The sequence below is a fragment of the Xyrauchen texanus genome, chromosome 25, assembly GCF_025860055.1.
Source record: "Xyrauchen texanus isolate HMW12.3.18 chromosome 25, RBS_HiC_50CHRs, whole genome shotgun sequence".
Lineage (NCBI taxonomy): Eukaryota > Metazoa > Chordata > Actinopteri > Cypriniformes > Catostomidae > Xyrauchen > Xyrauchen texanus.
Genome location: NC_068300.1, coordinates 23,529,259 through 23,543,847, shown reverse-complemented (window position 1 = coordinate 23,543,847; position 14,589 = coordinate 23,529,259). Strand labels below are relative to the sequence as shown.

At 38.7% G+C, this 14,589-nt stretch overlaps 1 protein-coding gene across 1 annotated transcript in view; it reads right to left on the bottom strand.

Annotated features, from left to right (window-relative positions):
• Positions 1-14,589, bottom strand: part of LOC127618662 (intermembrane lipid transfer protein VPS13D-like) — a 68,715-nt gene that overhangs the window by 30,461 nt on the left and 23,665 nt on the right. Inside the window, exons 31-53 of the mRNA XM_052091241.1 lie at positions 14,310-14,581; positions 14,092-14,225; positions 13,826-13,981; positions 13,535-13,736; positions 13,053-13,127; positions 12,754-12,951; positions 12,574-12,663; positions 12,024-12,164; positions 11,776-11,901; positions 9,608-9,682; positions 8,515-8,620; positions 8,260-8,412; positions 6,924-7,059; positions 6,660-6,707; positions 6,418-6,568; positions 6,118-6,334; positions 5,776-6,023; positions 3,292-3,483; positions 3,053-3,179; positions 2,757-2,899; positions 2,540-2,670; positions 2,180-2,355; positions 1,952-2,075 (exon numbers count right to left, since the gene is read on the bottom strand). Coding sequence (XP_051947201.1) covers positions 1,952-2,075; positions 2,180-2,355; positions 2,540-2,670; positions 2,757-2,899; positions 3,053-3,179; positions 3,292-3,483; positions 5,776-6,023; positions 6,118-6,334; positions 6,418-6,568; positions 6,660-6,707; positions 6,924-7,059; positions 8,260-8,412; positions 8,515-8,620; positions 9,608-9,682; positions 11,776-11,901; positions 12,024-12,164; positions 12,574-12,663; positions 12,754-12,951; positions 13,053-13,127; positions 13,535-13,736; positions 13,826-13,981; positions 14,092-14,225; positions 14,310-14,581 — 3,421 coding nt within the window. The remainder of the gene's footprint in view (positions 1-1,951; positions 2,076-2,179; positions 2,356-2,539; positions 2,671-2,756; positions 2,900-3,052; positions 3,180-3,291; positions 3,484-5,775; positions 6,024-6,117; positions 6,335-6,417; positions 6,569-6,659; positions 6,708-6,923; positions 7,060-8,259; positions 8,413-8,514; positions 8,621-9,607; positions 9,683-11,775; positions 11,902-12,023; positions 12,165-12,573; positions 12,664-12,753; positions 12,952-13,052; positions 13,128-13,534; positions 13,737-13,825; positions 13,982-14,091; positions 14,226-14,309; positions 14,582-14,589) is intronic.

The window sequence follows — 14,589 nt, the reverse complement described above, 5'->3', positions numbered from 1 at the left end:
AGAACCGTGTTGTGTGAAGCTGAAAAGTGGACTGTTTTTTTGAGTGACGCTGAAAAGCCGTCTTGAGTGAAGCTGTACAGCAATTGCTGGTTATTTGTTAATAAAACGGACTCACATGAACTGTGAAAACCAGTTCCAGCTTCCTCCTTTATCTGCCCAACCCAAAACTTTGTACACAAAGTAAGCTTTTAATAAACATTTGAGTGATTTTAAGAACAAAGAGTTCGGTTTACCCAAATTTGTAAATAAAAAAAAATTATGAATTCTCAATTCCACAAATGTGGTCAAAAATATTCAACCCCCAAAGTCAGTCATTTGTGGAGCATCCTTTACCCTTAATAACACAAAAGAAATGTTTCAGGTAAGTGTTCTCAGTCTTCAGACACCTCTCTATTGGAATCTTTACACATTTCTCATGAGCAAAGCTTCCCAGCTCATTGACATTCTTTGGTTTCTGTGCTGCCACTGCTTCCTTCAAATCCCAAAAAACATTTTCAATTGGATTTTAATGATGGACTGAGTGGGCCATTCTATCAAGGACATTCCACGACCTATTCCTGAACCAGATTTTGGACAACTTGGATGTATCCTTGGTGTTATTGTCTTGTTGGAAAGTCCAGTGATCACCGTGCTTCAATTTACACAGAAGGCATCACATTCTTGCCAAAATGGCCTGATACCTGAAAGAATCCATGGTGTCAGTCACATAGTCAGGATAGTCGCAACACACCCCATAACAAGACTGACCCACCTCCATGCTTGACCATGGGGATGGTGTTGTTCTTGACATTATCTTGCCTTTCTTACTCCAGACATACTGCTGACCCATGGGTCTAAAACTCATTTTCAGTTTAGTGTCATACATCTATAACACCTTCTTCCAGGGCTCCACAGGCCATTCCAAATTCCATCTTGAATATTCTAGTCAACATTTCCCTAGGTGAAGTTTTGCTTTCATCCTCACCCAAGGTTGCTGTTGTACCATATTAAAGATGCTGCCAACTTTGTCTACTGGAAATTGAAGTGCCCTGGAAATTACTTTTAGCCATGGCCTTTCTTGTGTAATGAAATAATCTCCTCTAATAGCTTTTGTGACATTTTGCTTACAACACTAAACTTAAATTTAAGTTTAAATAAATGCCATTGTAGTGTGATAGCTTAATTTTGTTTTAAAACAATTACTTGTGTAGCCTTACATATTTAAGAAACAGCTACATGCAATAAGGGTAAAATAATTATGACATGGCTCTATTTTTTTTGGTTTATTTTTTGGATTTCCTCCCCAATTGAGAATGGCCAATTCCCAATGCGCTCTAAGTCCTCATGGTGGCATAGCGACTCGCGGGTGGCAGAGGATGAATCTGGGTTGCCTCCGCGTCTGAGACTGTCAATCCGCACATTTTATCACGTGGCTTGTAGAGTGCGTGTGGAGGCTTCATTTTATTCTCCGTGGCATCAACTCACCACATGCGCCACAAAGAGTGAGAACCAAATTATAGCAACCACGAGGCGATTAACCCAACGTGACTCTATCTATCCAAGCAACAGGGCATCTACATGTGATTTATTTTAATTTTTTATAAATTTTCAAAGATTTCAAACAAACTTCTTTCATGTTGTCATTATGGGGTACTGAATACTTTACGGATGCACTGCACTTCACCGCACGCACGCACACACATTATGTTTTTTACTTTTCAAAGAGCAAACAGGTTAGAAGGTTTGGTGCAAGTTTACAGTCAGGATCAAAATAAAGATTGTGAGAAAAGGAAAGGCTGTACAGAAACATTAACTCAACAAAATGCTATTTATAGGGGTCTCCCATTAAATTGTCTCCTTATAAAAGACAGAGACATCTAGAGTCATCAAATGAATTGTTCCATGTTGTAGTGATATTCTTAATCTCAAATGTTCTGAACTGTTCTACAATATTTAATGTGTGCCCTCTTACCTCAGAGATGTTATCTATGCGGAAGGGTGGAGGCAGCTGGTCAGTGTCACTGAATGAGATTTGATGTGTTGCACCTTTCAAAGCAATCTCAGCACGCAGGAAGAAGCAGTTTCCCAATGTGTCCCTATGGAAGAAAAAAAATGCATCTATAAAATTAAGAACTTTTCCTTTAGTCACATTCTTCTCTATTCAAATCTAAAGATTTGTGCATTTGGTGGCACTGGTTACCTCATGTTGATGTGGAAAGATTTGGGCTTGTTGACCTCAAAACCTCCAGACCAGGTACAGTTGGGCACATCCATGAGACGGACACAGAGAAGCTGATCATAGTCATTTCTGGGCCAGTGAAATACAACACTGGAGCCTGGCAGAGTGGAGATATAGCCCTCTGGATTTGCTATGCCCTATAGCATAACAAAGCAAGGCAATGCGCAAACATGTTATCATAACAAACTGGCAGCAAACAGAGACCAAAAAACCCTGAATATTATTGTTCTGGTTCTTTTAAGGTTCATTGGAAATATAAATATCTAAAACAAAAGTTGCATCAAATACAAAGACAAGCACATTGAAATGATTGAGTCTCACCTTTCCTCTGGCAAATTCCCTCTGAGAGAAAGCTAACTTGTGAGACGAGCGATTGTCAAGCAAATACCGCGGGGCAAAGGTCACAATGTGGGTGTCAAGATAACGCCCCTTCCCTTTTCTCACATTTATTCCTATAATCAGATATTACATTTCATGTTAGCAAATACAACAGTGCAATAGATGCAATCTAGAATATGTGAGATCCATTCCTTATTACCTATATTATAGATGAGTCCTGGTCTGTTGCCATGCTGGATTACTTTGACTGCTCTCACTCCACTACCACCATCCAGAGAGAAACCCTGGCACCATCCTGGAACACCATCTGGGTGAATCCCTTTACCAATCCGCATTGTGCACCTGATTAACCGAGGAAAAGACTTTTGAGCAGTCTATTAAATAAGAGGTATTCAAGTAGAGAAATTACATTACTGCAGTGTTAGTTAATAAATTAATATCTCTGTGATGCATCTGATCAGGGAAAAAAGTGGTTTTGCCTTCCCCTGCACTCACATATTGGGCTGCTCTTTGTCGGTGTAGCAAAAGAGTAGAGGGCTCAGACTTCTGGCTAACTCATGCTCTTCGAACTGCCCAGCGGCATCTGTTTTCCCATTGTCCTGACGGAAGATCAGAGGTAGGCCTGATAGTGTGACACAATTACCAATGAAAATATTACAGCTCTGGTGTAGTACAACAGTGTTTTCTGTTTAGATCATCAATCTATGGTCAATATCTTTAGAGATAAAGCCTACCGGTCTTGTTGACAAGCCAGTAGGGAGCAGAGATGAGGATTTTTAGTGCTCCATGGGCTCTGAGAATAATCCGTATGGTTAGGCAGAGCAGTCGTTTGTTTACATCATATAGCCGCATACGCACAACATAGTTCTGTGTTCCGGAAGGAATGAGCAGCTCCTTACAGTCCAGAAAGTTCTCTAGGAGCACACCTGAGAACAAATACCACACCCATGAAGCTTTCTAAACCATGCCACTTGTAACTCTTTAAGGGGCCGTTCAGACCGAACATAAACTTGTGCAAAAATCTAAATATATAAAAAATAAATACATATATATATATATATATATATATATATATATATATATATATATATATATATATATATATATATATATATAGTACTGTGCAAACGTTTTAGGTACTTAAGATGTTTCACAAAGAAAACCAAGAAAAACTGTGTTCAGGTGTACCCAGGAGAATTGGGGCTGTTTTAAAGGCAACGGTGGTTACACCAAATATTGATTTAGCTTTTTTATGTTTACTGGACTTTGAATGATGTTATTTAATAACTGAAAACTATTTATGGCATTATTTTTGAAGACATCCTCACTAGGCAACATTTTTCACAAGTGCCTAAAATTTTTGTTCAGTACTGTACATATATATATATATATATATATATATATTAATTAGGGCTGTCAATCGATGAACATTTTTTATCGAATTAATTACATGGTGTCCCGATTAATTAATTGTGATTAATCGCATTTAAACGCATATACAAATATTTGCTTTATATATATATATATATATATATATATATATATATATATATATATATATATATAAAATATTCAGATAATTATAATGCATTACATTCTTGTAGCAGAAGAGTTAATCATTGATAAGACAATACAAAAAGCGGCTTTAGAATTCAATGTATTGTTTACTATCATATTATTGATCATAAGTCAATCATTGGCACACAGTTCACAGCAATCCATTTCCCAAGTGAATTTGTCAATCAGATTTGAGATTTATTATGAGGGCTTGTTTAAGGACACGTCAATGTACACCTGTGTCAGACATGCTTGTGTAGTGTCTCGGGTGCGTTGCATCATAAACATAACATTTTTAGGTCACTGTGTCAAGTTAAATATAGTTTAATACTTAGAACACATCTTGAGATCCCTTAGTTTGAATTTGCGTTCCATCGAGCGTTTTGAACGCAAGAACGTAACATGTTTGTGTTGCGTGTCTGCTGAAGGGTTGTTTTGTTCGCTGTATAAACTCTGAAATTTCACTTGCTGTCCTCTGGAGTAAACATGTGGTACTACAAGCTTGCATTTCTCAGGACTCTTCCTTATTATGGTCCGGGGGCATTGCGATTAGTTGCGTAAATTAACAGCCCTAATAAATAAATATATATATTTATACCTATAGTACTGTGCAAAAGTCTTAGGCACATAAGATTTTTCACAAAAACATTTATCTTAAGATAGTTATTATATCTTCAGCTTTAGTGTGCCAATAGGAAATATAAATATACATTTCAGACTCCCAAATATTACTTTTGTAAATTGAATAGATTAGAATAGAATGGCATTGCCCTACAGAGCCCCCCACTGAATAGTCTGGGATTACAACAACAGACAGAAGCAATTGAGACCACTGAAATAGATCGAAGAACTGTGGAGAATTCTCCAAGAAGCTTGGTACATCCTATCTGCCAACAACCAAGAAAAACTGTGTCCAGGCGTACCCAGGAATATTGGGGCTGATCACACCGAATATTGATTTAGCTTTTTTTATGTTTACTGGACTTTCAAGTGCCTAAAACCTTTGTACAGTACTGTATATATAGTACTGTATCGATAGAATCGAGATGCTCTATTAAAGGTTTTCTGTTTCAGTGGACTAATTAAAATGAAAGGTATATAACGCAACAAAATATATGAATAAATAATATATACACAAAACTAAAAATAAGGAAGTTCAAGTGTTTGGTATAATTTTAAATAAAACTGCTGGGAAAAAAAAAAAAAGAAATCACAAAAAATCAAAAAATTAACTGTTTCATTTTTCAGATTTGACATTAAATACAGCTCTAAACGGGGTCTAAAACGAACGTGAATGTGTTCAAAAATGCATCTGACCAGATCACATTTGAGGTGTGAATGCTAATCTGTCCTGGTTGCGTCCCGGCAGCAGTAAGGCACCGACCCTCACCTGTCAATCAACTGCTGTGCTTAAACAAGAGTTTAAACAATGCCGTTTATGAGTGGCTTTAAAAGGAATTTTAAAAACCGGATACATAAACAATCATGAGAGATTCACAGATCTTCTTTAGTGTGTCTGATATTGCCACAGATGAGAAGCACAAAACCTTAACCTGACAAGCTATGAAAAAATTATAAAAACGCTATGAACTGTCCCTAATTCCCTTGTTTAAAAAAATAAATAAAAATGATTTGAAAAAAGTGTGTGTACTCTAGTTCACCTAATTCTAAGTTTTGCGATGTGTCTGCTGCATGCAGCACTGCCTCCTTGCCCGGTTTCATGGTTCCCTTGATCGAGGTCCCTTTTATGTAGTAGTTGATGTCACATGGCAGAAGGTTGGCCAGCACCAGAGTGGGCAGCAGATAGATGGTGTGACCCGGCTGGCGGTAGATCTGATTTGTACCTCCTGCCACAGTTTTGGCAGGCTGCTGTTCGGGGTAGTTCTCTTTCTTAATGACAACACAAAACCTATAAAAGGAACAAAACTATTTACAACTGAAGAAAATACCTTGCCTGGGTACCTTCATACCTAATATATTTTCTGTCATCAACCCATTTTTACCTGAAGCTACGTTTGAGGTGGTCATCAAAGTCTACTGACTGGCACTCCCTCATGCTGCTGCTGACCTCACCAGGACGTTCCACAGTGGTCCAATGGATGGGTACTTTACAGAAGAACAATCCCAAGCCTTTAGGTCTCGCCTGCAGCCTCCAAGAGGTCAGATGGAGAGGGATGGGCAAGGCCTCTCCAGGCAGGATGGGTGGTAGGACAACAGGTTCTATAGGAGGTAAACAATGACAAGTTGATGAATAGAAAAAATACAGGTCAATACAAGTAACAACAGTAATCAAAACCACTTACTGTCTGGTGCAGAGGGGCTATCTAGTCGCACTTCCATGGGGACCTCAAGGCGATTCTTCACTGTGAGCGCAGACTGGACTGTAATTACTTTCCGTGCACTACCCTCCATGGTAATAGAGAAAACCACTCTGACAGGCGGCAAAGCTGAGAACTGAACACCGAGATTACAGACGGTATATACACCACAAACTGGAATTATTTAAAGTGCAATTATCTGAATGTAATGAGATATAACCACTTACATATACATGAGGGTGTATGATGTTGGTTCTGCTGATTGGGCTGCCAACCTAAAAAAAAGTCACATACAATTTTTTATGAAAACTACTAAACTACTAAAAGATAATACATTTCAAAATAATAAAATAGAAAACAAGCATTACATTTATAAACCCAATAGACTTCAAAAATAATTTCATGAATTATTAAGTAATTAAAATATTCTACACAGAATAAATCCTCTGAATGTACACAGATTCTAATTTGTGTGAGCCATTAACACTCACAGTGCTCGAGGGGTTGTTTCGATCAGGGGCAGCGTAACGGAAGAACACTCCAACCTTGTCTACTGATACTGGCTTCACCTGCTCCCAGCCCACCACTCGCACCAGCAGCTGGTGCAGTTTCAGCTCATGGGTATGTCTGTGTTCAAAGCATATTATTAGTAAAGAAGTATGAAGTACTCATATCACTGTATCAAAAGTATTGAAGTGCTTGTTAAAGCAAACAGAACAGTAAATAAATAAGCTTTTATAGATTTAATCCAGAATACAGATTAAGCAGGAGTGTGGAAGAGCTAGTGTAGAAAACAGAGAGTGGGGCAACAAATTTAAAGGGTACAGGACAGGTGACCCAAAAACTTGTTTGCTTGTAATTTAGCAGATGCGGTTCATGCAAAATAACAGACCAAGGTAACAGGTCCATGGAGCAACCTGGGGTAAGTGCTTTGCTTAAGGGTACAATGTCGACTGAACAGGACTTAATGAAGGATTTCTATATTTCTCTAGGGTCACCCATGCCTGGGTTCAAATCTGTAACTGCAAACATTCATCACCTCTAGGCTATGAATAATCTCAAAGTTGGAGAGCTGCTGTAGTTACAATCCAATCCTATTATAATTGCGCCCCTGAGCACTAAAACCCTCATTTCTCCAAAGACTCTCTCTGCAGCTTTTGTCCTAAAAGCTACTTTGGACATAAAATACCTGCTTAATACTATTTCATGGCATTTCAGGTGTTGCTTTTATAGACAATTCTGTCAACACAGCACAATTCATGGCTTTACAAAATGTCAAAACTCAGTGCTTGATTAGTTTAATGAGCAGTGGGTTCTCATTGTGAACTCTCATTGATCCAAAATCAAGCTTCTCATAACAGCACATAAAATATAAAATATAAAACATCTGATTGACTGTGGTGGTGTCACCTCGCACAGTATAATATTTTCTTAGTGTGGAGACACCAGTGGCTTGCCGCTAAAAATCGTCTTGCATCATGTCTGGTTAGGATATGGTGTAAGGGTACCTACACCCTAAAGTTTACGCTGTGTCAGAGGACACTACGATTCCACTGTGTTTGCGGAACCTGATGCTCCGTCATGTCACAAAAATTTGAAAACATTTCAAACTCACTCTTATGCAGGGATCAGTTTACCAATAATAAGTTGTGATTTTTTTCTTTCCCTCTTAAATTTGAACTGACCTGGCTCTGTCTATATCTTCAAAAAGCATCTTGCGCTTTCCTATCAGTTTAAAGTTACGTCACAGCTTTCTGTGCTGTGTAGGTGCCCTAATGTGTTATGATATATTTTATTCAGATGTCTTCGATAAAAAACAACTTTTACCTGTGTCTCAGTTTCTCCCGGGCCTCAAACTCAAAAGGGATCTCCTCTCCTGGCAGCACTTCTCTCCACTGGCTGATGTTGTGGGTATCGTCTGTCCCAGGTCCATGCACATCAGATATGGAGTCAGCGCTACTGCTGTGAGACAGTGCCACTCTGTGGACATAGCATTGTGTATTTTCCCAAAATAAAACATTTAGTTCACATGTTCATTATCTTACTGTTTCAAGTATAACATAATATGGAAGCTCCTCTGACCTGGTTGGTGTAGTAGTGAGGGTAGCAAACAACATAGTACAGCCAGTGTGGTTGCGTAAGGCATATGGGACAAATGGTTGCCTCCTCTTGGAGAGCTTCACATCCGCTAAAAAGTGGCATGAACAAAAATTAGCAACAAGTTTCACTCAAGATAATGGGTGATCCCAGCAATATTGGATATTGTGCACCAAATACTGATTTTACTAAAGAAAAAGAGAAGAAAACTTGAAAATGATCAGGAGCTACATTATAGTTATAAATGACATTTTCAGTAACAATACATCATGACATAGTAATCAGAAAAAACTCTGTAAAAAGAAAGCATGGTTTAAATGAAAAGTTGAAAAGAGAAAAAAGTTGACACACCACAGATATAAAAATAGAAACATTTATTATAGTGTTCTCACCTATTGTGAAGTTTTGCCAGAATGAGGAGTTTGACATTCGTCCCTTTCTCTGACAGTTATTTGATTTCTTAAATGTTTCTGTGCAATATAGTCTAGATATAATAATATAAATATAATATAAAATATTAATAATATTCAAAATAAACAAAATATTCTGCAGTAGGTTTATCCATTGTACAAGAACATTCATTTGTGCATTGATTGATATGTTGAGGCAACACATTTTTTTTTAACTCTGGTTAATCATGTGTTGTATATTGATTGATTGTTCTGGGGTATATAAGGGCTGAACTTTGAATGTTTTTATTGTCTGATGAAGAGACATGGGCTCAAAACATCACAATAGGTGAGAACATTAATACATTTTTCTATTTTTGAATCTGTGGTGTGCCAACTCTTTTTTTCTCTTTTTGTGTCGGGCACCCACACTGAGATTTTTTGCCGTTGGATGTGCGTGCTTTTGTTCATTTCTTCTTAAATGAAAAGATGGCCTCATAAACTGCTACTGAACACAAACATGTTTAAATTATAGGGTTAGGGTCAGGGTTAAATTAGGCGTTAAGGTTAGAACAAAAGTCCAGAACTGAAAGAAAGAGGAGTGAAGTTCTATATCCTACACTGTACAACACCAAATAAAATGATCTTCTGACTTCATTAAAGTTCCTCTACCCATCTATGAACTGTACCTCGTGCATGAATCTGCTGCTCAAGACAAGTCAAGCTGGTAGAGCTTCTAGTTCTAAGGTAGGCAAGAGGAAGACCTGACAGTGGAGAGAAAGGGTTAGGGAAAAGAGAGAGACATGCTAGGAGGCTGTGGGAAGAGGAGTGGTGACGTATACGGTCAAAGAGTAGGGTAGAATGAGACACACACACACATTATGGTAGTAGAGTCTATGATCTTTAAGTATACTTGGAAAACGATTGATTGATCTGCATTTGAAAATGACTAAAGTGACTAAAGATTAGTCACTAAATCAACATGATATGAAAACGTCTGTTGATATTGGTTGCTCAAAGGCATTTTCTGGATATCAACCAAGAACCGACCCCGATTTAAACTTTGTGGCTAAATTTAAAATACATTATTTGAAGGATTTACTAAGGGCTTTTCTCATACTTTTCTACAGTTACCTAATTACACTGTCAATAAAAAGTATGAGAATCCTTTGGAATTAGCTGGTTTTCAGTATTAATTTGTCATAAAATGTGATATCATCTTCATCAAAGTCACAGGTATAGACAAACACAATGTGCTTAAGCTAACAAAACACAAATATCTATAATGTGTCTTGTCTTTATTGAACACATCACATTAAATATTCACAGTGCTGTGGAAAAAGTAACTGAACCCTTGGATTTAATAACTGGTTGATCCTCCTTTGGCAGCAATAACCTCAACCAAGCGTTTCCGATAACTGTGGATTAGATCTGCACAACGTTCAGAAGAAATTTTGGACCTTTCTTCCTTACAGAAATGCTACAGCTCAGCCATATTCTTAGAATGCCTTGTGCAAACGGCTCTCTTGAGGTTATTTCATATATACATGGATAAGGATATCTTGATAAATTTGGGAATGTTGGCAAGGACCAGGCCCCAAGTCATGATACTCCCTCCACCGGATTTTACCTTTGGGATGATGTTTTCACGTTGTATGCGGTGCCCTTTTTATGCCAAATGTAGTGCTGCATGTTCTTCCCAAACAATTCAACCTTAGATTCATCAGTTCACCAAAAAATTTCCCAGTTGTGGTGTGGAGGGTCAAGGTGGTCTTTGAAAAACTTCAAGTGCACTGAAATGTTTTTGTTTGAAAGCATTGGCTTCCTTCATGGTGTCCTGCCATGGACACCATGCCCGTTTAATGCTATAGTAGACTCATGAACAGAGATGTTAACCAGTTCAAATAATTCCTTTAAGTCTTCAGCTGTTACTCTAGTGTAATTTTTTTACCACTTTGAGTATTCTTTCTGTGGCATGCCCTTTGAGTCATCTTGGCTGGATTGCCACTTTTAGGGAGAGTAGCCACAGTACTAAATTGTCTCCATTTAAAGACAATTTGTCTAACTGTGGACAGATGAATATCGAAGAATTGCAAACTTAAAACGTTTGAGTGCTTTTTATAAATCAATGTAGCTCTAACCAACACCTCCAATCTAGTTTCATTATTTGGATGCCAGGTTTCCCAATTCTATTTAGCTTTGGTTGTTGTCATTAGCAAAGGGGTTCACATATTTTTCCAAACTACACTGTGAATTTTTGAATGATGTATTTAATGTTTACAATAACAATAAAATAATTTGTGTCTTATTAGTTCAAACAGATTGCGTTTGTTCATTATTGTAACTTAGATGAAGATCAAACAAAATTTATAAATAAATGCAGGGTTCACATAATTTCTCTTGCCCATGTATGTTTAAAATTAAGCATAATATATACAGTGAGGTCCAAAAGTCTGAGACAACATTGAATTTAGTGATTTTATCATTTAAACCTGAAAATAAAAAGAAAGTTTTCAGACTTTTTACAAATTAAAAAGTTATGATGTAAAATGAAATAGAAATATCTAAAATTCTGACAACATGGATCAGGTTTTGCACAAATTTAGCCAACTTGAGTGCATGTTGTCATAAAAGCAAAATATAAGAAAAATATATATATTTTTTCAATTAAACGTATACTCAACATTATAATACAAATTTTATGAATTCAGAAATTAATGTAAAAATATTTTCACTGGTGGTCTCATACATTTAGAGGCAACTGTATAAACCTCTAATGTCGTCAAGTATGTAACAGACAGTGCTTCAGTGCAGTTATTATTTTAGAGTCTAGGCTAAGCAGACGGCTGTTACTCACTCTGGCCAAAAGAGGGGGGATCCACTGACGATCCCATCCAGGAAAGGGCAGGGGTGGACTGTGGCGACTGCTCATCTTTTTTGCAGTAATCTGCTAACCACGAAGTCTTGGTGGTGATGTACTGCTCTGTGTCAGAACAACAGGCCCACAGCAGGGTGTCAGAATTAACACACCACTCACCAATATGGAAGCAAACATCTAGAGAGAAGCATGGAGCCATATGAGTGTACTTGACCCAGAGTAAGTACCCAGTAAAACAGAGGTGATGTTGAGATCCAGCCTCTGCTTGGCTCGAACTCCAATCTTAAGACGTGGAGGATGGAGCCGGCCTGCCGCCTGCCGCTGCCAATCCAGAAAACACGGCCAGGGCTCGATGAACGGCTCCCAGCCTGTACACACAAGAGTATGTATGTGTGTTAATGTAGGTAGGTACATAGACAAACGTAGATTGGACACTTAGTTCACTACTCAATACTTGAAAATGTATCCAAATCCAAATCAGTGCAACTCCAAACCAACAAGATAAATGTTATTTGAACTGAACAAAGATCCGAAAAGCTTTTGAGACAATACTAAGATGCAAGGGTGTAGGCAGGATTCAACCACTGTTTGGGTTTGTATGCAAAGCACGAGGCCTACAGGCTAATTTAAAATCTGCCACACTGATATTCCTATTATACAACGTTTTGCACTATGAAGAGTGTGCATGAGTGCCAAGTGGGTGGGGCTGGACCTACCCCAGCCCACCCATATGTTATGCAATTTTTTTTATGTGTTATGCACATGCTGAGATCTCACCTGAAAGTTCTCTGTTGTAATAATCTGCAGACAGAGTGAAACTAGCCTTGCCTTCTTGCATTGATCCAATTCTCTGGAGAACACAAAGACCTACAATGGAAGGGAAAATCTGTTATGTGAGTTTTTACTGCCAGTTTACAATATGCATGTTTGAGTATTACTGTATGCAGTCATCCTCACGTGAGAAGGTGAGCTCTGCCAGTGGGACGTCACAGTCCAGGCAGTCATCGATGAAGCAGATGCACACACTCTCGGCCTTCACCTCCACTCCGGAGAGGGGAGGAACCGAGTGGCTACTTGAATCCGAGTCAGCTCTGCTACGGCCAGACATGCTCTCTGCGTTCTCCCACAGCCATGTGGCAGCTTGGTCCAACTGACCTGTAATTCACACACACATATACCATTCTTAAATTCACATTTGTAATTGTTGCATTAAAGAAAAATTAAATGGTTCCATGTAGGCAAGAGCACTGCTGTACCTTTACAGTGAATGAGGGCCCGTCTGCAGTCTTCCTTTCTGAAACCAAGGTCCTGTAACCGCTTAAGCTGACCTTCTAAAATCACATATTTAAAAATGATTAGCACAGCCGTTATATAAAACCTTTAGATATTTAAAGGGATAGTTCTCCCAAAAATGAAAATTCTGTCATTATTTACTCATGTTGTTCAAAAACCATATGTTTTTCTTTTTTCCAAGGAACACAAAAGGAGATGTTAGGCAAAATGTTGGCCTCAGTCGCCATTCGCTTTCATTGACATATTTTTTATACCATACAATGAAAGTGAATGGTGACTGAGGCTAACATCTTGCCTAACATCTCCTTTTGTGTTCCTTAGAAGAAAGAAAATCATATAGGTTTGGAACAACATGAGGGTGAGTAAATAATGACAGAATTTTTATTTTTGGGTGAACTATCAATTTAAGATATTTGAAGGACATGTTCTTTCTCAGTGAACAAACCCAGTAAGGCCTCTGTCTTGTGTCTGAAGCTGTCTTTTGGTTTGGACAGAGTGTCTGTGCTAGCAGTGGATGCTGTACTCTCAGCTACTGCGGCAGTGTCTGATGGGCCAGGAGACCCTGTGGTGGGGATGGACTTCGCGATTGCCAGGAAAAGCTGCACATCATTGTAGGAGAGACGGATGTCTAGAGCAGGGAATTGTATCTGTGGGGGAAAACAAGATTGAACAATATATCTAACATATTTTACAGGTGAAGATATTTCATCCTGACCTGTTTCAACTGTATACTGACCTCCAGGAGTGGTGGAAAGTCCTCTATGTTGAAGGCATCCAGAAGTCCTGAGCTGCTCTGGTACGTTGGGCTTCCACAGAGCTCCACCTGTACATTGACAGGATCAATGATAGACAAAGCGGTTTCCTGCTCACTGCCCAGTCGACAAGAGAACACCTAAATGGATGTGGAACAGAGACAAAAACAGATATAAAATGTCAGCATGGATTGATGATTTTTCTTTTCTGTCATGGATATGGTGGAAATATTGCTGTCCAGGGCATTACCTCAATGCCAGCTAGGCTGCCAGAAAAAGGCCTGTCCAGAAGTCGAGGCTTGTATGTAAGCACAGTGGTGCCTTTCAGGATGATAGCATTGGTATCCAAACATGAAGAATCCTCGACAACCACAAACTCCGTCCCTTGGAAAAAAGTCAGCAGACTTCAGTCAACCGCATTTAAGTGCGAGTGTGTTAGTAAATACCAAAATATTGATAATGTGTTACCTGTCACATTGATCTTGACCTCCAGGTATTTATCTTGAGTGACTGGCACAGTGGATCGCTTAGTGACCACGCCGCTCTTGACAGTTTTGGGCATGACAGCCCCTGTAATGCCTATGTCACTGCTGCCGCTGGGCCAGCGCTGGTGGGAAAGTGCTGCCTCTTTCTCTACAGGCATGCGCAGAAAGTCCTTCACCAGCTGCAGCCAATCAAAGATAAGAAAGACTCGCAGATTGTTTAAAACCACTGTGAAGCTTGAGGAGTCCCGTGTAGATCTGTTAGA